The 25,404-nt window shown below is 39.4% G+C and overlaps 1 protein-coding gene across 2 annotated transcripts in view; it reads right to left on the bottom strand.

Annotated features, from left to right (window-relative positions):
* Positions 1-17,655: 17,655 nt before the first annotated feature.
* The window catches only part of Arhgap36 (Rho GTPase activating protein 36), a 30,576-nt gene continuing 22,827 nt past the window's right edge, over positions 17,656-25,404 (bottom strand). For both annotated transcript variants that reach the window (XM_059250615.1, XM_059250614.1), the window contains 11 exons: positions 24,317-24,382; positions 23,571-23,809; positions 23,165-23,357; positions 22,890-22,945; positions 22,516-22,666; positions 21,835-21,983; positions 21,525-21,701; positions 21,221-21,318; positions 20,988-21,094; positions 20,366-20,542; positions 17,656-18,889 (listed from right to left, as the gene is read on the bottom strand). In XM_059250615.1, the coding sequence (XP_059106598.1) occupies positions 18,759-18,889; positions 20,366-20,542; positions 20,988-21,094; positions 21,221-21,318; positions 21,525-21,701; positions 21,835-21,983; positions 22,516-22,666; positions 22,890-22,945; positions 23,165-23,357; positions 23,571-23,809; positions 24,317-24,382 (1,544 nt within the window). In that variant the 3' untranslated portion in view covers positions 17,656-18,758. The remainder of the gene's footprint in view (positions 18,890-20,365; positions 20,543-20,987; positions 21,095-21,220; positions 21,319-21,524; positions 21,702-21,834; positions 21,984-22,515; positions 22,667-22,889; positions 22,946-23,164; positions 23,358-23,570; positions 23,810-24,316; positions 24,383-25,404) is intronic.

Below are 25,404 nucleotides of genomic sequence, written 5' to 3'. Positions count from 1 at the left end.
AACCAAGCAGTGTTGTTTGAATCTTATACAGTCTTTTAATAAAAAAAAAATCCAGAGCCAGATATCAGGGTGAAAACTGAAAGATCAGAGAAGCAGAACAGACAGCCTCTAGTTCTTACTTCTATGAAATCCTCAGCTTAAAGAGAGTGAGCTCCTATTTCCTCATGCCTTATGTACCTTTCTCTGCCCTGCCATATTATTTCCTTGGATTAAAGGCATGTGTGCTTCACAAGCAAAGGCATGAGATCTCAAGTGCTGAGATTAAAGGTGTGTGCCACCACTGCCTGACCTCTATGTTTAATCTAGTGGCTGGCTCTGTCCTCTGATTCTCAGGCAAGTTTATTAGGGTACACAATATATGACCACAAGGCAGTGGTAACACACACCTTTAATCCCAGCACTTGAGATCCCACGCCTTTGCTCCCAGTATTTTGGAAACACACACACCATTAATCACAGCACTAGGAAGGTTGAGACAGGAATTGATATGACTGGGTGGAGAAAGGCATACAAGGCATGAGGAGTCAGGAACTCGAGGCCCTTTTGGCTGAGGACTCAGAGGCATTCAGTCAGAGGATTTGTGGAGTAGGTGAGGTGAGAAGTAGATGTGGCTTGTTCCTTTGTCTCTCTGATCTTTCAGTATTTATCCCAATATTTGGCTCTGGGTTTTTATTATAAGACCAATTAAGATTTGTGCAATACGGTTTAGTTCAACAGTTCTTTTTATAATCCCATGTGTCTTGGGTGTTTTTTTACCTTCTTTCATTCTGTATGTCCTACTTTCCTGCTTCCTCCCTGTCTGTCTGGCCCCTGACATCTCCCTGGCATCCTTTTTTCTTTCTTCCCCCAAGCCTAAATTCCTCCTCCTACTTACTATCCCTGCCCCAAAATCCCACCTATACCTCCTCCCCAGCTATTGGCCATTAAGGTAAAACAGCAACACATCTTTACATAATTAACAAATGCATCATAAAGAAATGTAATACATTTTTACATAGTTAAAGTAATATTTTTCAACATAAACAAATACAATACATCTTTTCATAGTTAAAGAATGCAACACATCTTTGCATAGTTAAACAAATATTCCACAATAATATTGGTAAATTTTGTAACTGTACCTAGGTAAGAATAATAAATAAAATGCATACAAAATGAAAAGCTTATCTAAAACTGTAACTATTTACAGATGACATGATTATCTACATGAAAAATATAAGGTAATGTATAAAAATTACCTTCTTTGAAATAAGTTAAACAATGACATAGAATACAATATCAATATACAAAATCCAGCCCCATTTCTGCATATTAACAATGAACATGGGAAGATAATTTTTAAAAAGATGGACCATTGAGACAGCTCAGCCCATAAAGGTACTTGCTGCCAAAGATGAAGGCTTGAGTTTAATCCTAAGGAAACACATGGTAGAAGGAGAGAATTGACTGCCCCAAGTTGTCTCTAACATGCTTCACGACATGTATGTGCTTACACATATACATACACACATAACTAGTTAATTATTTTAGTTTTTAAAATTTTATACTGGGTTTGGGGATGTATGTCAGTGGCAGAGCACTTGCCTAACAAGTGTGAAATCTTGGGTTTGGTTCTCAGCATCAGAGAAAGTACTATACTGGACATCTGGTCTTGGCTTCAACACATAAGCAGCTTGAAAAAGTTGGACTAACTAAAAGACTACTATTTCCACTGTTCTTGGTCACCCTCTAAAATTTGTCGTAAGACTATTATTGAGAATACCACAAACTCAAATTGTAGAAAAGCTGGTATAGACCTGGAAACTATACGCTACTTACTATTGGAGGAAAGTAATCATTAGTCATACCCAGCTGCAAGCCTATAAACTGCAGTAATGATTGACTTAGCAAGATACTCCCCCGGTGCAATTGTGGCAGGCATATCATTGGAGTAATCAACCACTTTCTGACTCAATTTAAGTCCCTCTCCACAAGGTGAAAACCATACCTGGTACCATTATCCGGTCAAGAACCTATGGTTAGACAGGCATAGGACATAGGGGAGAATTTAATATTATTATTTTGCTAAATGGATATAGTATTAAACTGACTTGCTGTTTATTGTTGACTTACTGTTATACCCATAGATAAATGCATCTCTCAACCACATCTGAGAAGCTTCTTTTTTTCAATAGCTGGTGATTAACATAACTGGTCAAGGTACAGATAATAAGAGACTTCAGAATGCTCAGTCCTAAATGAAACATATACACTACATCCTCTCCTCTGAAGGCTTAGAGATCATTGAGGAATAGGAGGTGGGAAGAAAGGGTGTGAAAGCGAGAATAAGTGGATGAGTATAAGGATATAATGTCTTCTAGGCATAGCAGCATGGTTGCTGTCTTCATCAGTGTTCTATTGCTGTGAAGAGACACTATGGCCATGGTAACTCTTTTAAGGAAAACATTTAATTGGGACTGCCTTACAGTTTCAGAGGTTTAGTCCATTATCATCATCGCAGGAAGCATGGTGGCAGGCAGACAGACATGGTGCTAGAGAAATAGCTGAGAGTTCTATATCTGGACCCACAGGCAGCAGGAAGAGAGAGCCACTGGGACTGGCTGGTGCTTTTGAGACTTTAAAGCCCATCCTCAGTGACACACTTCCTCCAACAAGGCTACACTTCCTAATCTTTCCCAAAACAGTGCTTCTTTGTGATGACTAAGCACTCAAATACATGAACACATGGGAACCACTCTTATTCAAACTCCACAGCTGCACATAGGAAATTACAGTATTTGTGACATCGTGCAAAAGAGCAAGTGCAAACCAGATCAAATCTCAGCATGGACTTGAGTTAGGAATGAAATACTGTGTTTGTCATGTATTTGCAATTTTTAGCTTCTGGGAGAGTAAAAGACAATTTTCTCTAAGATCACACATTCAAGAATATTTGGACCACAAAAACTGGTCTTGATGGGTTAAAGGAAAAAAGACACAAAATTGAGTGGGTAGGGAATGGTGTGAATATGGAAAGAGTTGGGTGGGGTGAATATCATCAAAATACACACAAAACTCTCAGAACTAATAACAAAAATAAAGTGAAATAGAAAGTGAGGATAGACAGATATGGGAGCACACGAAATGGAGAAAGGAGTAGAGGAGGAACAACAAAAAAATACCAAAATGAAGTCTATTATTTTATATTCTCATTAGAAATAAAAAATGTTGGGAAAAAAAAGAACAACTTTTCCTGGATTCATCCGCTATCCAAAGTACTAGTAGAAACTACCACAACTGGAGAAAGAGACACATCTAAAGCATCTGCTTTACTAGTGGGGAAACCATTGGGATCATAAGGTGGTAGGAACATTGAAATGGTAATTTTGGAACATTTATGAGTGTGGATTAGAACAAGAATGAGGAACTAGGAGGAGCCACAGCTTAGGAAGCCGCCACATTTTTATACACTTTCTGTCTTAGTTACATTCCATTGGTGTGAAGAGACACCTTGACCAAAGCAACTTATGAAAGAAAGCATTTAATTGGGGCCTTGCTTGTAATTTCAGAGGGTAAGTTCAGAGGGCAACAGGCAGATGCTAAGAATTTATATCCTAATCCACAAATTGGAGGCACAGAAGATAAGACCAGGCCAGGTGTGGGATTTTGAAACCTCAACTCCTATCTGTAGTGACATATCTCCTCCTCCACCTAACCCTTCCCCCAAGCAGTCCCACCAACTAGGAACTAAGAATTCAAATATATGAGCTTATAGAAGCCATTTTCATTTAAATAACACTTTCCTCCTAGGAATCTTATCAGGGTTTTACAAAGAGGTCCCAGAATAAAAAAAAAAAATCTGACTTTGGGAAAAAGTCTAGAAAAGTCACCATTCTGAAATGTATTTAAAGAAATTCTACACAATAAATCTACTTCTCCAGGTTTCTTAGAACCATTAACAGTAATTCTGAAACTTTATCCAGCACTCTGCAAATTTCCAGCACCTTCTAAACTTACATAAAGGAATAGTACTCAAAAAAGACAAAGTTTTGTTTTTGTTATTTTAGAGATTTTACTGTTGTTGTTAAGACAGAATCTTAGTCTGTAGCCCAGGATGACCTCTTTTGTAACCTACTGTAAACCTGAATTCCCAGAAAACCTCCAACCTCCATCTTCAAAGTACTGGCCTTTCAGCTATGATCCACCCATCACACCTGGCTGAAGGGTGAGAATTTTAAGGAAATTGATTAGAAAAATTTTCAGCCAAGGAAAGTAGTAGGGGACAGAATAGGAAAACCTCTCACGATAAAAACCCTTTGAAAAAGATCACATCTCAGAGGCACAGGCCCATTAAAAATAGATTTAATCAGAAGATTATAAATTGCCTCCTGCAAGGATGAGAGGGAGCAATAAGGGGTGAATAAGAATAAAGTATGTTATACACATGCACAAAAATGTCACGATGAAACTCAATCTTTTATGTGATTAAGATAGGCTAATTAAAAATTTTAACCCTCCTTTCACACCTTATTACCACACCAGGCTTCAGTATAATATCAGTGGATTGCAGCTGAAAGAGCTGCAAAATACAGACTATCTTTCACAGGACAACCTAGCAAAGCACAACGTCAACTGGGGAAATACAAATAAAACCACTAAAAAAGTGGAAGCTCGGGGCACCTATAACTACGGAAAGGATTAAATACAACCCAATTCCTGGTGAGATGAACATGAATTCTCAACTAGAAGCTTAGTTACCTTAATTCTTAATATCAAATATGTACTGAATTTTCAACAAAAATTACAAAGTACACCAAAAGGCAAAAAAATCACAGTCTGAAGAAACAATATGAGCATCAGAACAAGACTTCTATGTACTATTGATTTGGGACTTTTCAGAGAAGAATTTTAAATTAAGTATATTACAGGATTTAATGAAAAAGTAAGGAACATGTAGGAGTAGATGAGTAATATAATCAGAGTGACCGGAATTCAAAGTAAGAATGGTTTAAATGCTCTTTAAAATGAAAAACACTAAAGAGAAAATGAAGAATACTTTGAATGGGTTCATTAGTGGAATCAGCAGAACTCAGGAACTGATAAAGTGATCTTAGAGGTAGGTCCATAGACATTTTCCAAACCTTAGTGCAAAGAGGGAAAAAAGAAAAACAAAGAACATCAAAAATTGTGAGAAATATCCACATGATGGATTATATGTAAATGATCACCAAAAAGATATATAAGAAAGAATGAAGAAGAAATATTGGAAATACTCATTGCAGGTAACTTTTAAAAATCAATGTTAGACACTGAGCTGTGAATCTGGAATCTCAGAAAAGAGTAAGCAAAATCAAATATTCAAAATATTATATAAATATATTATAGTCAAGTGCAGAAAAGCAAAGATAATGATAGAGTTTTCGAAGAAGCCAGGAGCAAAGTCACTTTGCCTGTAAAAGAACACAAACAGGAATCACAGTGGACTTCTTATCAGAAGTTGTGAAGCAGAGGGAAGGCAAGACCTGCCAACACTGAATTCAATACTTAATAAAATTAGCTTTCCAAAGGGAAGGGAAAAGAAGAGTTCCTAAGATGAAGACAAAAAGCATTTTGTTCCGGGAGTACCTTTCTACAGGAAATATTCAAAGATTTCCTAAGGTAGAATCAAAATAATATAGTCAGAAATACAATGTCCTCCTATTTTAAAAGAATATTGGGCTAGTTTTATTATCTTCAGAGTATGTAAAATTGAACTTACCATGTTTTTCCTTTTTATTTATTGTTTGGGAATTTCACACTTGAATATTGTGTGTTTTGTTCATACCTGCCATCATGACAACTTCTCTCACAACTTCAAATACTCTAACTTTTCAACAAGATTTGTTTTTATCTTATGTGCCTGAGTGTTTTGCCTGCGTGCTTATGTGTGTAAAACATGAATGCCTAGTGCCCACACAAGTCAGTTAGAACATAGGATCCTCTGGAACCGGAGTTTCAGAAGGTTGGGAACCATCATTCAGGTGTTGGGAACTGAACCCAGGCTCTCTACAAATAGAGCAAGTGTGCTTTACCACTGAGCCATCACTTCAGTTCCTACTCCTTTTAAAATTTTTTACTAAACTATGAATTGTAATATGTGGGGTGATATTAACACGTGGATAAGTGAAATAAAAAACAATATTGCATTAATGGACCAAAGGGAGGAATTTGAAATACACTGTTGTGAAGTACCTTCACTAAATGATAACCAGTAATCCTGTTTTCAGGTAGACCTAAATTAATTAAAATACATGCAGTAACGTTTAGTACAATCTCTGAAAATTTTTGAGATATGTACATATAATTAGTACTCTAATGGATGAGCTAAAAATGGAATCATGTAAAATGCTCAATTAAGATCAGAGAATGCAGAAAAGTACCTCTTACAATAAATAGAAAATATAACTATGGTCAACATTAATCTAAACATAGCAAAAATAATTCTAAATGTCACTGATCAAAATGCAGCACTAAAGACCAATAAGAACAGACCAGTGTTTATGAAAAACTCTGCTGGAAAAGATAAAAATAGGTTAAATGAAAAAAATGAGGAAAGATATACCACATTAGCACTAGCACTGCTATAGTTAAAGAAGATTGACTCTGGAACAGGGAAAATCATTATAAAAAAAAGATAGATTAAGCACACAGAAAATCAGTAAGGATAAAGATTATCTCAACAGCACTATTAGTTAAATTGGCCTATTAGACATTTATTAAATATCTAACCCCACAGCAGAATTCACATTCTTCTCAAATACACATGGAACATCAAGATAAACCATATTGGGGCATAAAACAAAGATATACATCTATAGATGAATGGATAAATTGTGGTACATCTAGACAGAAGAATATGATTCAGTGTTAAAAAGGAAATGAGCAATCAAGCCATGAAAAGACCTGATGGAAATGATAATACTAAGTGAAAGAAGCCATTATAGAAAGGACATATACTGTATGTTTTCAACAATATGGTTTTCTGACAAACTATGAAGACAATAAAAAGAGAAGCATTAGTGGTGATTAATAAATGGAAGGACTAAAAGGCAGCAGAACACAAAGCAAGTTTAAGACTGTGAATATACCCTAGATTACACCATTATGAAGGATACATGTTATTCATTAAATACTAGTCCAGACTCACAAATGTATAATACCAAGAATAAGCACTAATGTAAAGAATAGCCTTTGAGTGGTAGTGATGGGTCCACATAAGTTCATCACTTACAACAAATATACCACCCTGGTAGGAAATATTGATAATGGGAAAGGTTCTGCACACATGTACATATTTACAGAAATATCTGTAACTTCATTTCAATTTTGCTGTGAACTTATGAGTGATCTTAAAATATTTTTAAATAAAAAAACACCTTAAAATTTAAAATAATTGAAGTCACACAAAACATATTCTTAGATGGTGATGAAATTAAACTAGAAATCCATAACAAAAAGATAGCTTAAAATCTCAAGTATTTGGAAATTGAAAATTCACTTTTACATAACTATAAGCCAATAAACACATCTAAAGATAATTTTAAAATAGTTTTAATTAAGTAAAAAGAAAAATTCTATTTATAAAAGTTTGTGGCAAACAACAAAAGCAAGCTAAAAGGAAAACAGACAGCATTAAATATATATACTAGACAACTATGTCATTCTAACATAAACAGTGCTTAGGAAACTAAAATGAACAACTAAAGCAATCAGAAGAAATTAAATAATTTTAAAAATCAAATGAGAGGGAACTAAGGAGTTTAAAGGGTATGGGAGAGAAGAAAAAGAGGAATAGAATAAGGTCACATGACATGAAAAGGGGGGCCTATTTGAGGGAAGGAAGGGGACCAAGAAGAGGGGGAAAAGAGTGGTTGGGGGAGGGTAGTAAAGGGGAATAAATAAGAACAAAGTACAGTGATATATGTATTTCAAAATGTCATAATGAAACCCATTACTTGGCATTCTAACTTAAAAATTAATTTTAATAATTGAGCACAAGCTGATAGTTTAGAAAACAATTAATTAAAACAAAGGCAATTCTTTTTCAATATATTTATTTTTATTTTGCAAATTTTATTAGAATATGGAGTGTATTGGGATCATATGTATCTCCACTATTCTCTCTCATCTGCTTCAGTTGTTCATTACTCCCTTCTTCTTCCTGACTAGCCCTCCTCCTATTCCCATGCCTCTTTCCATTTTTGCTGCTGTTATAGAAGTCCAGTGCAGGTAGCCAAAGTTGCTATATGTTTATGGTTGGAACAGCAATGTGATGTCTGGAACACAGTGTTTCATAGATCTCCTCTTCAATCTCCAACTACTTTTTTTTTTCGTTGTGTACATTCATTGTAAATGGTTCTGTGTTACATAAGCACATTTTCATTCAAGTATGTACTGTACATTGATCATACTCTCCCTTTCTTCTTCCTTTTCAATTCTCCCTCCCATTATTTCCCTTTGTTTTCCTAGAAAGTTTGCTTCTACTTTCATGTCATATATGCAGACATAATTTAATGTAGATACGAAATCTAGGAATGACAAATGAGAGAAAATTCATACTTACCTTTCAGAGGCTGGCCTAATTCACTTATGATCATTTCCTACAAACAACATAGCTTTGTTCATGGAAAAACAAAAAGTTGTGGGTCTATACTGAGTTTTCTTTATCCATTCCTCTACTATTGAACATCTGGGTTAGTTCTATAACTCAGCTATTGTTACAATTAGTCTTGTTAGATTACACACACACACACACACACACACACACACACACACACACACACACTATTGAGTCCATTTAGTGTTGCACATATATACTTGTGTTTAGGGCTGATTGTTTAAGGTTGATTGCCTATCAGGGTTCCTGTCCCCAGAAAATATTATTCTTCCGCATTTAAAAGCTACGGATTATTATAGCTCTTTATCTAAGGATGAGGCCTTGTGAAATTTCCTCTATTTATACTGGCTTGTCAACTGATGTCCTTATCCTGGTCTTGTTTCTGCAACCATATTGCTGAGATTTCATGTTTGCTGCATCTCTGTAAAATGTCTAGAAGACACTATCTAGCAGGAGACATTGTAGCATGAATCTTAACTGGTCTTTTTAATAAAAAACAAACCCAGAGCCAAGTATTGGGGTGAATGCTGGAAGATCAGAGAAGCAGAACAAGTCACAGCCACCTCACTTTGCCAATTCCTCACCTGATCCTGTTTTCTCAGACTGGAAGCCTCTGAGTCCTCATCCGAATGGATCTCAGCTGAACTGTGCTTCTCGAAAGCCTGAAAGCTTAACCAGGCTCTAGTTCCTGGTCCTCACACCTTATATACCTTTTTGCTTTCTGCCATCACTTCCTGGGATTAAAGGCTCACTTCCTGGGATTAAAGGTGTGAGTCACCATGCCTAGCTGTTTCCAGTGTGGCTTTAAACTCACAGAGATCCCGATGGATCTCTGCCTCCCAAGGATAGGATTAAAGGCGTGTGTGCCACCATTTTCTGGCCTCTACATCTAGTGGCTGTTCTGTTCTCTGACCCCAGATAAGTTTATTAGGGTACACAATATTTGGGGGAACACAATATCACCACGAGACACCTTGGTCTTCTGGCTCTTACAAACTTTCTCATCTCTCTTCCATGATTTTTCCTGAACCTTGGGTTTAGGGGTTACATTGTAGATGTATCATTTGGGGCTGCCTGCCTTCCATGGTCAGTTGTTCTGTGCATTTTGACCAGTTGTGGATTTCTGTAATGGTCTCTGCTACAAAAAGAAGCTTCTTGATGAAGGGTGAGAGCTACACATGTTGGTGAGTATAAATTTAAGTATTTAGAATGCAGTAAGAAATTATACTCATTTGGAAAATGGCAGCAGTAGGGTCTCCTCTAGAGTCTATGATCTCTCTGGTCATGAGTACTTGGTTAGGTTTACAGTACCAGGCATGAATTCCCTCCTATTTAGAAGACCATAAGTCCAATTAGATAGCTGTTGCTTACTCCCAAGATAAAAATGTCGGTAATGAGCAATTAAACATATCGTACCAGGCTGCTCGTTGCTGTGGTTTGTAGGATTTACAGCTGGGTGGGGCTTTTGACTGCTTTTCTCTCTTGGCAGCTTGCATAGTATAACAGCTAGTCCTCTGAGAAGAGGCTTCCAGGTCAGTACCAGCCCTATTCTTCCAAGTCCTGTGTCCATGTGAAGTTTGTGGTACCTTCAAGTTCTAGGATGCACTAAAGGCAACATTAATAGCTTATACTGTTTAGGGAGCCTCTTGGACCCCACCAACCAACAACTTAAAAGAAGATTTCCCATGTCTGACACCGGGGTTTTTTAGATAGTCTGTCTCTTAGGGAGAAATGATCATCCCATGTGGCATAAGGCATAATTGCATTATAAAAAATAAGCTTATAAAATAATGTGCTTTCCTCTGGCTTTCTCAAACATCCTTAGTGTTATTTACAGTCCTTTCTCCCTTTCCCTCTGTATTACCCTTTTGCTCCCATTTCCAGTTAAAATCTTCCCCATTTGCCCCATTCATTCCATCCTCCAAATCTTTGAAGACAAGTAATATTGAAAACTTCATAACCAAGTTCACCAACAATAAGATTATATACACAAATTTTCAATGTCAAAAATGAAATAAAAGTTACCATTGCTGATTCACACGTGTAGTAAAATAATAATAAAGGAATAACTAAACAAAACCTATACTTGAACATTTTATAACTTTGGATAAAATAAAATCGAAACTAAAACTCAAGGGAAAGAAATATTGCCTGAATAGAAGCAGATAGCCCAAATATCCTTATATGTGTTAATCATTCAAAATCTTCTAAAAAGGATATGTTTGTCTCTCTTAGTTTCAACTATGAGTTCTTCCAAATATTTAAAGAACGATTAATATCAATTTGTCATCATCATTTCCCAGAAAACAGCAGCAGAGAGAACACTATTCTATGAGGCTAGAATTACCTTCACACCAAAATTAGAGTAGAATAGTATAAGAAAGGAAACTTCAGAAAAAAATTTATGAAAATGAACTTCAAATTTGGCAACAAAATCAAATTAAATATAAGAATGTATAAAAATAGACACCATTAACAAATGGGATTAACCTCACATTAGCGAGGATGGTTCAATACTTGAAAATTGGCTGTTATAATCCCTCACATTAAAAGCTAAAGCAGAAAAATTAGTTACATAAACAAAAAGTCTCTTGAGAAAACTAAACTCCTACTCATGGTCAAATCCATAGACTAGGAGTAGAGGAGAAAGTCATTCAACACGAAAAAAAAAAAAAACATAAGGAAAACTCCATCCAGTATCATGTAGTGTTAAACTACATGATTTTCCCCTAAAATAATCATTGTCTATATAGAAAACTCCAAGAAATCTAACAAAAAGAGAAGAATTCAAAAAAGAAAGAGAGGGAAGAGATGAAAGAAAAGGCTCCTTGAACAAACTAGTATTTCAAATGTACAGCATAGACTGTCAATATACAGGAATTGACTGCTTTCCTTTATATTCTCAATGAACAATTGGAAATTTTAAAGTGCAATACCACTTCTAATAGCAGTAAAAAATGAATGACATTTATAAATGTGTGTGTGTGTGTATACACAGAAGAAATTGAAAACACTGATAAAAGAACCTAAAGAATATAAGAACATATAAATAAATGTGTTCATAAATTCAATATTGTAAATGATACCAATTCTTCTCAACTTTATCTACCCATTCAATGCTATCCCAAACAAGCCAACCAAGATCCTAGCTATTTTGCTTATCAATGAATAAACTAATATTTCAAATATAAATAATAGAATGTCAACATACAGCAATTCATTGCTTTCCTATATATTTTTATCAATGAACAATTGGAATTTCTTTAAAAGTGTGATCCATTCATATAGATTATAATGAAGCAATAAACATGAAGGACATGTGTAAATGCGATTTATACACTTATCTATTCTGGTATGTAAATGAACATTGAAATAGCCAAGGCAATACTGAAGAATAAAGTCAGGCGACTTTACACTGCTCAATATCAAGACATAGTCTAAAGCTACAATGAGGAACACAATATGTAGTTGGTAGAGCAACAGGCACAATGCAATGAAAGAAAAATTAAAGACTCAACTAACTGATTTTGTTAAATGCACAAAGGCAATTTGATAAAGTGAAATACACTCTTTCAGTAAATACTGCTGGAGTAAATATCCATATGAACAAACGTTTCTCTGTAGAGCATATAGGTGACCCATGAACTCAAAGAATGATGTCCAAAATCATTAAGTATCAAGTAAATACAAATAAATTGAAACCATAATAATTTATAACAACACAATTATCAGAGTGAGTAAAATAAAAGAGTAACAACATCAAATGCTAAAATATGCAGAGTAATTGTATCACTCATACATTGCTAGGGGGTTATATAAAGTCATATATATATAAAGCTCTGAAAAACAGTTGGCCAGCTGCTCATAGATATAAACACACTATTATCTAGGACATACAACTGTACATCTGAACATTTATTCCAGAGAAATGAAAACACATTATCTGCCCCAAATCTCTATATGTCCTCAATAGTTTTCTGTTGCTATGATAAACATAACCAAAAACAACTTAAAGGAAGAAATGGTTTATTTCAGCTTACAGATTACAGATCATCATCTAGGAACCCAGTGCAGGAGCTCAAAGCAGAAACCTGGAGGCAGAAACTGAAGCAGAAGCCATAAAGTGTTTGCTTGCATTTCTGCTCACTCAAATAAAGAAACCCCCACCAAACTATCAAACATACCCAGATAATTAAGGAAAAAGCAAATCATTTCGATACAATCACTTTACTTTCCAGATTCCCTAAAATGAAGGTTTCTTATGTTGTTCACTATCAGACTACTAACTGAGGAACTGTGGCAAAGTTGGCATAAATGTAGACATTTTTCTAAACCTTATTGTAAAGACCAGCACACAGACTTCCTTGATGTTTCAAGTCCTGTGCTCAGCCCGACTGGCATGAGAGACACTGCCCATACATCCTGACTTCTCCAATCTATAGATTTCAGCATTCCAACGACCCCCAGTCACTTGACATCTCTAGGCATGTACCTCTAATGAGCTGAGCTTCCATCCCTCTGAGAGCCAAATCTTCCAACAATGTTTGAGTCTCTCAACATTTGCTCTTGGTCTGGAATGAGGATTCTAGGGACCCAGTGTCCCCTCTTTCACTTATTTCCTATCTAATCAGGATCTTGGGGCAAGTGGATTTAGCATTGAGTGCATTTTTATCCCATGGTTCTCCAAATGCTACATCTGTAGTATTTAGCCTCTAAATGTAAGACCACATCAGTCCCATCTTGAACATTGTGGGGGTAAGGAACAGCACCTGAGATATTGGTCCTTCCACCAGTGAGAAGCTATTCTTCATGTGCCCCAGCATTGACTTTCTCTCTTTACTTCCCCATTTGTATTTAAGTTTCATCATCACTCCCCTTGAATAGGGACCCCTTTCAGTGTATGCTAACTCTACACCATACAGTGGCGTAAATTCTTTTCTTAAAGGAAGTCAACACCATTTGAACTCATTTCCTGAAGTGCACAAATCAGTACTGTAGTTCAGTTATTGCACTCTCATTCTTCCCCTTCTTTCTCTATTCCCCCACAACAGCCCATATACAATAAGATCCATCACTACCGGCATCACTTCTGCTGCCCTTTATAGCAAAAGAAATAAACCTACCTTTCATTTTCAACTGTCCTCTCTTCTTATCCCCTGGTAATTAATCTGGTTTTATTGTTATAATTTTGCATTTTCAAGATTGTTAAGTAGAATCATATATATGTCACCTTTAGGGTTTGAGTTTTTCATTCAATAAGATTTTCTTGAGGTATATCCAGGTTATTGTATGCAACATTACTTTGTCTCTTTTTGTGCTGAATTGTATTTCATCCACCTGTTGAAGGACATTTTGGTTGCTTTTAGCTTCGTACTATTATAGGAAGGCCTCTATAAACAATTGTGCAGTGTGATGGCTCATCCTAGTTATCAACTTGACATATTTGGGAAGAAAGAACTTCAATTTAAGAATTGTCTTCATCAGATTGGCCTGTGGGCATTCCTATGGGGGGGATTTTCTTGATTACTTATTGATGTGGGAGGGTCTAGCCCTATGTAGGCAGTACTATCACTAGGCAGTTGGCCTGGGCTGTATTAAAAATGTAGGTGAGTAAACTAGTGAATCTTATTCCCAGACTTTTGGCCTTGAGCAGGACAGCCTTGGTATGGCCATTAACATAGCAGAAAGGTTCGGATAAATGACTGTTAATAACTGTAGTACCTGAATACAACTGCAAAATCTGTTAGAGATAGTGTAATTTTTTGTTCAACAGCTTATTCTGTGTGGAGAGGAAAGATGTATTTGAAGAAAAACCTGAAGCTTACTCACTGAAATTGAGAACTCCAACTCCCCCCGCCTCTACGTGACTGGGCCAATAGACTCTACTATTTAAACAACCCAGTTTTGTCTACCAATGAGCTTTGTATTTGGGCAGGTTATTCAACTTCTTTATGTTTCAGTTTCATGAAGATGGCAATAACATGTATCTCCTAGAATTAGTATGACTATTAAGCTAAATAAATGCATGTAAAACGTGTAATGATATCAGACACTTTGGAATAATTCCACATGTATTAACTATCATTGTAATTATTACAAAGTTATTATTATAGGAGAAACCCTTGTTAAATGCCTGCTGTCTATATACCTCCATTAAAAGAAATAAATAACACTAAATAAACCCAGCAGATTGTGTGTGAGTGTGTGTAACAATAATAATTAAAGAGTAAGAGGCCAGCGTTTTCAGAAGTAGTTGATGAGATGTGAAAGTAATTGGAGGGAGATGGAAGGGGAAATAATGTAAATGCAGTATCCATATAGGAAATTCTCAAAAATAAAAAATTAAATAAACAAATAACACTCATTATTCCACTTTGTACATGGGAAATTTCTCAGTGTGTCCTAATGCCATAAGCTTTCAGAAGGGTTAGTGGTCCCCATCAATCAAGCAATAGTTTGACATTACTTTTATGCTTGGAGGTCATGTGTTTCCAACTGCTTCTACATTTTCATTTGTCAGAAAATTCAAAGAGAATGCCTCAGTCGAGGAAATCTACCATTTTCCCCATTTATGCCTCCCGCTTCCAAACTATAGACTCTCCCATTAGTTTATTCATATTTTCTTACTTCTCCTTTCTTTAGCTATTTATCTTATTAAACTCTTCACTTCTCTTTATCAGATCAATTTACTTTTTTCCTTTTATTTCTTATTATTTCCCTTCATCCCACCCTATTATTTTATACCCTTATTTCTCTTTATCCTATGTTATTTCCTCTATGATTATAAGTTGTTATATCCTTATATTTCAACCAATACCATTTTCCCAGTTATTCTATACAACCCAGCCTCTTTTCTCTATAACAATGAGTCCTAATGCTGCAACCCTTTAAGACAGTTCCTCATGTTGTGGTTCCCCAACTGTAAAAGTATCTTGTTGCTACTTCATAACTGTAATTTTGCTGCTGTTGTGAATAGTAATGTAGATATCTGATATGTAGGATATTTAATATGTGATTCCCAAAGGGTCACAACCCACAGGTTGAGAACCTCTCCCATCTATCATACCCTTATATCTTTCCTAAATCACTCCCCCTTTGTTCTTTGTCATCTCATATTTTTTATGTTACCCCACTCTCTTTATCTTATACTATCCCTTATTCTTTTTCTCTCACCCTTTACTTCACATCATCTTTTCTTTATTGTCTTACCAGTTCACTTCATCATCCATCATCCTCTCCTGTTATTCCATGTTGCCTCCTCCTTCACCCTATCACCATTCCTCTTATATCATGCCCTCCTCTTAATTCTCCATCACTCCCCTTATCTCATGTCATACATACTCCTAACTCCCTAGTGCCCTTCCTTCTTATCCCTTTCCATCCCCTCTACTTTATTCTCCATCGCCCTTCATTCTTATCCCATATTATCCCCTCCTCTTTATCCACCATCATCTCTCCCCTTTATTGCATACCAACCCCCCTTTTTTCACAATCATCTCCCTCTTTTTCTCACATCATACCCTTGTTTTTACTCTATATCACTTCTCCCTCCTATCCCATGTCATCTCTTCTTTATTCTCCATTATCTTTCCCCTTTATTTCATTTTCTCTTCTCTTCTTTATTCTTCATTATCCTTCCTCCTTATCTCGAGTCATCTCCTCTTCTTTATTCCATCATTCTTCCCCATTATCCCACATCATCCCTTCCTCTTTATCCACAAACACCCCTCCCCCTTATCCTATGTTCCCTCCCCCTTATCCTATGTCAGCCTCCCCTTTTTATTCCCTGTCATCCTTCTCTTATACCATCACCCCCTGTTGCTTATTCCTGAACACCCCCTTGCCCCAAGTCATCCCATCTTATTTCCCATCATCTCTGCTTCTTACCTCATATCATCCTGTCCTCTTTATCCACCATCACCCCTCCCCTTTATCCCATACTGCCTCCCCCTTATCCTGTATCATTCCCTCCTCTTCATACTCTATTATCTATTCCCATTATCTCATGCCATTTTCTGTTTGTTACTCCTCATCACTCCATAATCCTTTTATCCCCTCTTCTTTATTCTCAAACACCCCGCCTTCTTACCCCATATCAAGCCATTTTCTTTATCCACCATTGCCTTCCCCCTTAATTCCATGTCACATCTTCTTTATTCTCCATCACCCTTCCACCTAATCCTATATCATTCTCGCTCTTCATACACTATTATCTTTCCATTTATCCAATGTTGTACTCTCTTTATGCCCCATCACCCCCTCAATCCATTTCATCCCTTCCTCTTTATCAACATCTTTTCCTTTTAACCTATGCCATAGCCTCCCCCTGATTCTGTCATCCCCTCCCTTTTATTACTCATCTCCCTTCCATTTTATTCCCCATTATCCTTCCCTTTTATGTTCCTCTTCTTATTCCTGATCACCCCTTATCCCATGTCATCCCATCTCTTTGTTTTCTATCATCTTTCCTCCTTACTCTATATCATCTCCTCCTCTTTCCCGCCATTATCTTTCCGCTTTATCCCATGCCATCCCCTCCTTTTCATCCACAATCACCCCTGCCCCTCATACAACAGCATCCTCTCCTCTTTATTACCCATCATCCTTCCCTATTATCCCATGCCATCCCCTCTTCTTTAGTCACCATCTTCTCTCTCCTTTATTTTGTGCCATCTCCTTTTTATTCCCCATCACCCATCTACCCTATGCCATATAATTCCCTCCTCTTTATCCACCATCATCTTTATTTCATGTCTTTATCCCCCATCACTCTTTATCCCATGCCATCCTCTCTTCTTTATTACCCATCACCCCTTCTCCTTATCTCATATCATCCATTCCTTCTTTTCTACTACACATCCCCTCCTTTTATATTAGGCCATCTTCTCTTTTTCATTTCATATCAACCCCTCCCCTTTGTTTCTCTTCCCTGTCTTATTTTCCCCTGTGGATGTCCACTCAGAGCTTCCCAACTCACCCCCAAAGTTTTAAGTTAAAGAAACCACACTGTACACCATGAATATGATGGGGTCACAATACAGATGTTTATTAATGATGAAATGCCAGAGAAGTTTTAACAATCACAAATCTTCGAGCTCTGTGGTTGTTACCCATTGTATGATCAGTTTCTATCCCTCAATACAATACATTCTTCATTCTAAGGACCTTAGCAGTTGTTAGCCATAAATATCAGTTATAATTTGGATGTCATACATAACCCATACCTGTGTTTTACCAGAGCAAGTCCCGCAAATTTCTACCGTCCTGTATAGAGGAAGTACAGAGACGATAGGTAAGAAAGTTTGTAATCTGGTGATGTTAACTACTTGAAACTATGTGTCTGTGCCTAACTGGTTGTTTTACTGACAACGGGGGTGTGAACACCTGCTGCCTTTAAAACAGGTCCAGGACTAAAATCTAATTTTTTCCTCTAACTTTTGACCCCAGAAAAGCTAGTTAGGCTTATACTTGAGGTTTCTCTGTTGGCACATCCTGAGCAAAACTGCACAGAATTTTGGGAGCGGCTGCTTGACGAGCCATTGGTCTAAATAATTTGAGCAGGGGAAAGAATCCTGAGGCGGTGGAATTGCTGCGGGGACACGGCAATGAGTTGGTGTGACACAGTTTAGCATTAATTGTTTGTCAGCTGTCTGTAGGCTGACCTAACGTTCTAACATGCCTCTTGAGGGCCTTTCCAGTGAGCTCTTAGGAGGAGGGTAGGAAAGTCAGGAAAAGCATGCAATCCCCTGGGGGTGGGGGAGGGAAAGCACCTCGAGATTTGTGAGCTTCTCTGGGACAGATGTTTATCACAAATGTATATTAATTAAAGGAAGGGGCTGTAATGAGAGAAAGCCTGGATCAGGGGTAAAAGAGAAGGCAAGGTAGCACCAGGGAGCCTGGGCATGACACAGAAACATCTCTGCTTTTACCAGCTGAAGATACCAAGCATCCCCAGTAATGGGGCTGGCAGTGTATTTGGAATTCCCATCCTGACCCGAGCATCAGGTGGAATTCCTTCTTACCCTCAGGTCTTTGACTTCAAAACTTCTGAATGTTTCCTGTGACATTCCAGGTCTACCCCCACCCTTTTCCCCTGTCTGGTGCCTTATGGGAGGGAAAACATCTAAGGAGAGAAGCCGATGCCAGATTTGCCCTCCTTCTCTTCTTCCTCAGCCTTGGGGGGGTTACCCGCTCCTTCCTCATCGTCATGGGAACGGGCAGTGCCGGGAGGCACAGTGGGCTCCTCAGAGGAACCTGGAAAATAGTAACAATGTTAGCTTCTTATGTTTCTAAACTTCATACTTTGCACACTATCCAAGGCACTAAGACCTATTCTTTTCAAATACAATATGAGTTTCAAACACAATAAGAGGCAAAAAGGCAGAGCAAGGAAAATCACCCCCATCTAACATGTAAGAAAACTTCAGCCTAATAGAAAAACAAAGAATTTTGAATCTAGGAGCATTATGGAAGTTGGCATAAGATTTGGGTTAGGAAACACAAAGAGTGAGGCAGATGCCCCATGCTCAAAGCAAATAGACCATACCACCACAGATACGGGGGAAAGGGTGAACTCCTAGCCATGAAAACCACCCTACAAGTAGCCTGGTTAACTTTACCAGGCAAATGAGTGACAGAGCTGGAGCTGGAAGCTTACAACACTGTGTGGAGGGCAGAAAGCAGGTGTTATTCTTCTGTGATTCTTGGAAGGACATGTAGCCCATGACTTGGCAAGACAGAGACTTGTTTTTAAGCAGAGTAGTACCTACAGGGAATGTAATATCTGCCCCATCTTTTTGAAATCAAATTGCCTTTTGATTCTGAACTTCTTCCGAGTTGAGATCTTCTGGAACAGGAACTTTTACATTCATGACATCTTCAAGATTGACAAGCACATCTTGTGGAAGATCAAGAATTGTACTGAGAATGGAGGCATCTTCAGTCTCCGGAACCACCATGCTAACTTCATCTTCATCGAAAACACCTACTCCGTCTCTCTTCAAATCTGGAATCTCACTGTGAATCTGAACATACTCAGGCTCAGGTACTGCACTCATAACCGAGTATCCTTCAAGATCAGGGTTTTCTTCAGAGTCCTGGTTTCCACTAACACCGGAGGCTTCTTCATGTCCTTGTATTTCTTCATTTGAGGCTTCTTCATTGTTTGGGGCCTTACTCACCTCTGAGGATTCTTCCTGTTCTTGAATTTCTCCAGAATCAGAGGTATTTTCAGGACCTGTGACCACATGGAGAGCTGGAACTTCTTCAGGGTTAAGGGTTTCTTCCAACTCCACAACTCCATTGACTTTTGAAGCTTCTTCATGATCTGAGATTTCCTCAGCATCTGACGTTTCTTCATCACTTGGGATGCCATCAGAATCTGGTACCTCTTCAAGATTTGGATCTTCATCAGAGTCTGAGAGTCCATTAACTTCTGGGAACTCTTTATGATTTGGGATTCCATGTCCTATGGGGTCTTCTTCAGGACTTGGGACCACATGAAGAGCTGGAACTTCATCAAAATCAAGGCCTTCAGAGTCTGGAAACCCATTAATTTCTGGATATTCTACATGGTCTGGGGTCTCTTCTGCTTTGAGGATTAATCATTTGGGACTTCAGCTGCTGGGATATCTTCAAAATTGGGAACTTCTTCTGAATCTTGGGGTTCATCATTATTTGGGACATTTATATTATCTGAGCTTTCATTAATGTCTGGGGCTTCATCATTACCTGGGATTGCATCAGCGTCTGAGTTGGAATCTTCGTTGTTTGGAACTACATCAAGATAGGGAACCTCTGCAAGATATAGATGGTCCTGGTCTTCAAAATCTGATCCTTCTTCAAAGTCATAGTCCAAGTTCTCTCCAAGGTTCAAGATATCATGCACATCTGGGGCTCCTTCAGGGTCTGCAACCACAAAAAAAAGGTAATTCTTCAAAGTTTGGGATCTCAATGAGTTCTGGGTTTTCATCAAGTTCTAGAATATCCTCAAGGGAAGGAAGACCATCAAAATTTAGGGTGTCATCATCATCCTCACCAGCACCTTCTCATCCTCACCATCATCTTCTTCATCAAGCTCTGATATGCCCTGAAGATGTGGGTCATAAATATCAAGGTAATGTGGGATTTAAAGACCTTGAACTTTCCCCAAAACTACTCCCTTGCTGAAATATTAAAATACTAACTCTTCATTTACAGACATATTTTTCTCAGAGGATTCACCTTCCTTCCTCAAGGGGCTTATCTTCAGCAAGGACCCTGTTCTCTGGAAAGGCCTAGCCTTCTGCAAGGGACTGACCTTCAGGAAAGGCCTAACCTTTAGCAGAGATCTGATCACTAGAAGGAAACTGACCTTCATCAAAGGGCTGGCTCTGGGCAAGGATAGCAGCCTCGGCTTCAGTAGAGTTTTCCACTGGATCAGAAAGCAGAGCATCTTCTTCCATCTTTATGCGAGCGCTCCTAAATGGGAAGGAATTTGAAAAGGTTAGTATGTTTGCCCCAAAGTTGATTAATATCTAAATGGTATGAAATTGTAAGTCCTATAGGCTAAACATAAACAAGCCAGAAAGTTAAAACCACACTCACTGAATCTTCCTCAGATTCCGGCGTCTGATAAAATCCAGGGCTTCAGGGCTAGACTTCCACACACGCTTAGCAACCTGCTTCTGAATATGGGGAGGCACCTGGAGGTAAAAGTAGTAACCTTAATTGCATATCACTTTTCATTTTTACTCATCTTTATTAGGTATTTGGCACTGAAGACACTGTGATCAGCAAACGTGGGAGGAATTTCTAGAATAGGAGACTTTGTTATCCATGTAGAACTCTCCCTTATCTTGTGAACAGAAAAGGGATGTGTAGAATAAGTATAGTAAAAAGCCCTGCTTACCTGGAAGAGGATATCCCAGTTATCAATCATGGCACGGACCACATTGACAGATGCAACGTAGTGATCAATCCCCAGCTTTGTGTTCCTGGATTCCTTCTTGGCCACCTTCCCCTTCTTCAGGAGAGAAGTTCCAAACACCAAGGCCAAGTTTGTGGAAGTCATCCGGTTACCTGGAACCTAGGTGAAGAAGTGAAATCAACCTTGAGGTAGCCCTAGAAGCTGTACAATAGGTGTGTATCTTTTTATTGTTGGTTTTCTCTCTTTACCCACTTCACAACCAACTTGATTTCACTACCCAACAAATTTTTACCAGCTGTCCATCAATGCCAATGGAGTCTTCACAGTTCTCCGTGATCTTATGCAGTGCCTTCAGCAGACGTTCAAGGGTATCACTGTGGCAGGGTGGCATCAGGTAGACCAGCAGCTGCAGGGCAGAAACCTGATCCTTGGGCTTCAGAGCTAGAGGAAGGAAAATGGGGCTGGTTCAGAGGGCTAGTCTTGGCAGCAGCCTGATATCAAAGGAGACCCATTTCTGCCTCATGCTTGCTGGTGATTGTGGAAAAAAGTACTCAGGCAACATGCTTTTGCTTCCTTACAAAATACCTGACTAGATCAGGGTCTCTGAAAACAAGAAGTGCCCTTCTCAAACTCAAAATCAGAATCAAAACTCTATAGAGCCTGGTTCTTCTTTGCCCTGAGAGGGTGAGCATATCCAACAACTTCCAGAAGCTTAAGAGAAATTTTCAAGCAATAGATTTGTAAGGGAAGAGCAAGAGGCACAGAAAAAAACATGGAGAGGGTTTTATTAAATTTTTATTTTCATTAACAAATAATGACTGTATATTCTGGAAATGTATGTTTCATATTCTGATGTTCATTCTTTCCTAGATTCATGAGGGTCATATAGCCTGAGCTCTCTCAATATGCTCCCTAGATTTGTGTATTGCTTCTTTTTCTTGCACTAACAATGGAAGTGCAACAGAAGACTCACTTGCAGTCAGGAGGAAGGACATGTACAGATCATCAGGCAGCAGTGAGTCCTTCATTTCACGGAAAAACTCCTTGAGGAGTTCGGCCACATCATGTACATTCACATTGTCATCCAGCACAATATCCAGACCTTTTTCAAATAACTCACGAAGCTAAAAAAGGGGAAAGAAGATGTGAAATGTCTGCCTTGCCCACCATAGGCACCTCAAGAAGTGACAAGCTTCAGTGAAGATAGCTGGCAATGGAGTGTGTCTAGGGGTCTATAAAGAAGATCTTACTCTCAATCATGATACTACCCCATGTCTACGAAAGAGCCCTTATTCCTCTCTTCCTTTTCTTACCTAAGGAACAAACATGTAAATACAGTCAGTTTACCTGAAGCACTTTGCGCACAGAGTACTCAATGGTGAAAATCCCCACGGAGGTTAAGCCTGAAAGAAAAGATCAGAGATCCTAAGCATCTGTGACCCCTGTTTCCCAATCAAGTTTCCCCTTTTCTCCCTTAGCAGTTGCATCCCAACTTTCAGTGGTATCAGGGGGATGCTACTCAAGCCCTCCATCCTTCTCTCTCCCTTTCTACAACATTCTTCTTTTTCCCTTTACCCTTCAGTTGCAGCCTTCCTTGATTGAACCGCTTGTGGCTTCCTTACCATGTTTCTCAATGAATTTGCAGCAAGTCTCAACAATCTGGGGGACCTGTTGAGCAATTGGGTTGAGGCTCATCTTCCTTTTGGATCCCAGAAGTCGCTGCCCGATAGGAAATGAAACGTTTGAGAGCTGCAGGTTCTGCATCAGCTGGGTCCCATTCTCCAGTTCAGCCATGCTATCCACAGACACTGCACCCTGTGGAAAAAAATCCAGTGTTTTGAAATGAAGAAGAAGGAGCATCCATTGGGACCTTCCTAAGTGCTGAATGACATTCAGAACCTCACAGTCTCTCTGTGGTAAGATAGGCCTACCCCTTCTATTTCTGTTCTGTCCCCACACCATAATGACACAAGCCTTAAGTCTTCTCCACAAAGGGCCCCTGCCTGAAACCTCTAAGACTGAACTCACTCGACGACCACGGCGAGTGAACTCTCTGGGCAGGGTGGGCTCATTCCTCCTGCGACTGAAAAAGCGCCTCAAGCGTCCAAACATCCTTTGCACCACGTTTCCCCGACGACGACGGCCTGCAGCGGGACCTGTGGCATCTTCACCCTGCATCGCAGCTGTCAGTTCAAGGTGCTTGCGGCGGGTAAGCTCATTCATCAGCACCTCTTCCAGGCGGATGCCAAAGGTCTTGAAAGCTGCAGCTGGGAAAGAATGAGAAATGTCAAAGCCCGGTAGCACTTGTGTTAGGGGGGGCTACATGGGCTTATAGTCCTCTTCCAAGCAATCATCAATAATCAACCCCGCCCCCCAGGCCCGCAGCGCCCCTCTCTGTGGAGCGAGACCCTGCACTAGTTAGGTAAAAAAGACTCAGTGTCACTCAACTACCCCGATGTATGGCTTAAGGTCTCATTCCTGCTTATGTGTTGTCAGTGCTTGACCACCGTGAAGCAATAGGGGACATTTCTTCTCAGGTTGATCTGTCTGGGGTACATCAACGGGGAAGCTAAGGCAGGTCTGAGGGGACCACCCCAAGAGCCAGCAGTTATTCCTCCATTTTCTGATAGAACCCTCTAGTGGGTTTCTGGGAGGGAGGGGGAGGACTCTTCGGGGGGGAGTAAGCACCAGCAAGAATCCAGTATCCAGGGACGCTACCAGACGGGGTTTAGCCTTTTATTTATTTCCTAAGGAAAAGAAAAAAGCCCCTTTACCCCTCTCCTGTCCTGTCAGAATCAGAAACCACTTCTCCAGGGTGTTTGGACGGTCATCGGGTAGAGCTATGAAAAAAAGAAAAAAGAAAAGACATATATATTCATATAGGAAGTGATAAGTAACTAAAACATCGCAATGAATTGATCTGCAGAGTGGGGAGGGGGAGGGGGGAGGCTGTTCAGCTCAAGAAAAGTATTTTGCTTTGGCCCAGCCTCAGTTTCCCCTCCTTACAACAAGACTTGTCCTACCTAGCACATGCAAGATTCCAAGAATTTGACCTAATCAGTTTAATGCGCCAGATGCATCTTGCTATGAACCAGTAATTTCTCAGCACAATACTTAAAACATAAATTCAAAAGCTCAGAGCCGCTCGGATCATGCAACAGGCGAGAGGAGGGGCTCTGCCTGCAGCGCCACCATGGGTGAGGGTCTCCAAGTTACTGCAGAAGCGCTCACGCGCGGATTTGCCGTCGGCTCCCTGTGCTGCGGTGAGAGAATCGGCGACACCTGGCTGTCTCTCCGCTCCAAATCCCCGCAGTGATGACTGCCAGCGGGGTCTTCTCGCCTTTTGCTTCACCCAGTTCAGGCTGCGCCAGAGGTGCGCGCCTGGCGAACCTGGCCCCCACCCGGTCTTAAGGGAGCGCCCCTCGAGCATGGCGAACATCTCCCATGTCTCCCACCTCCCCTATAGCCTGCAGCCAAATCTGTGCGCGTACCCCTGAGATCTCCCGGAGCGCTGGGGCCCGATCCTGCACCTGGTCCCCTGGCTTCCCCACAGCCAGTAGAGCTGGGTTGCGCTTTGAGCGCACCGCCGCCAACCCCCAAGCCCGCACAGCCCTCCTGCTCTTTGCGGGGCTTGGCGCGTGTCTCTCTGCCTCTTTCCCACCGTCTCTATCTCTCTCCAACGTGCAGTCTCTTCCCGTCCCAAACCTCTTTAGAGTGCCTCTTTGAGCCTCGATCCCTCTTTGCCCGATTCTCCCATTACACCTGGTGAGCCCAGTTTCTTCACCTGTCCTCGGTCCTACCGGGCTTACCGTTCCCTCAAAACCCCAGGCTTCGACTCTACTCAACTAATCTTTTATCTCTT

The sequence above is a fragment of the Peromyscus eremicus genome, chromosome X, assembly GCF_949786415.1.
Source record: "Peromyscus eremicus chromosome X, PerEre_H2_v1, whole genome shotgun sequence".
Taxonomy (NCBI): domain Eukaryota; kingdom Metazoa; phylum Chordata; class Mammalia; order Rodentia; family Cricetidae; genus Peromyscus; species Peromyscus eremicus.
The sequence above is the reverse complement of the archived record's forward strand: the minus strand, read 5'-3'. Positions and strand labels throughout refer to the sequence as shown.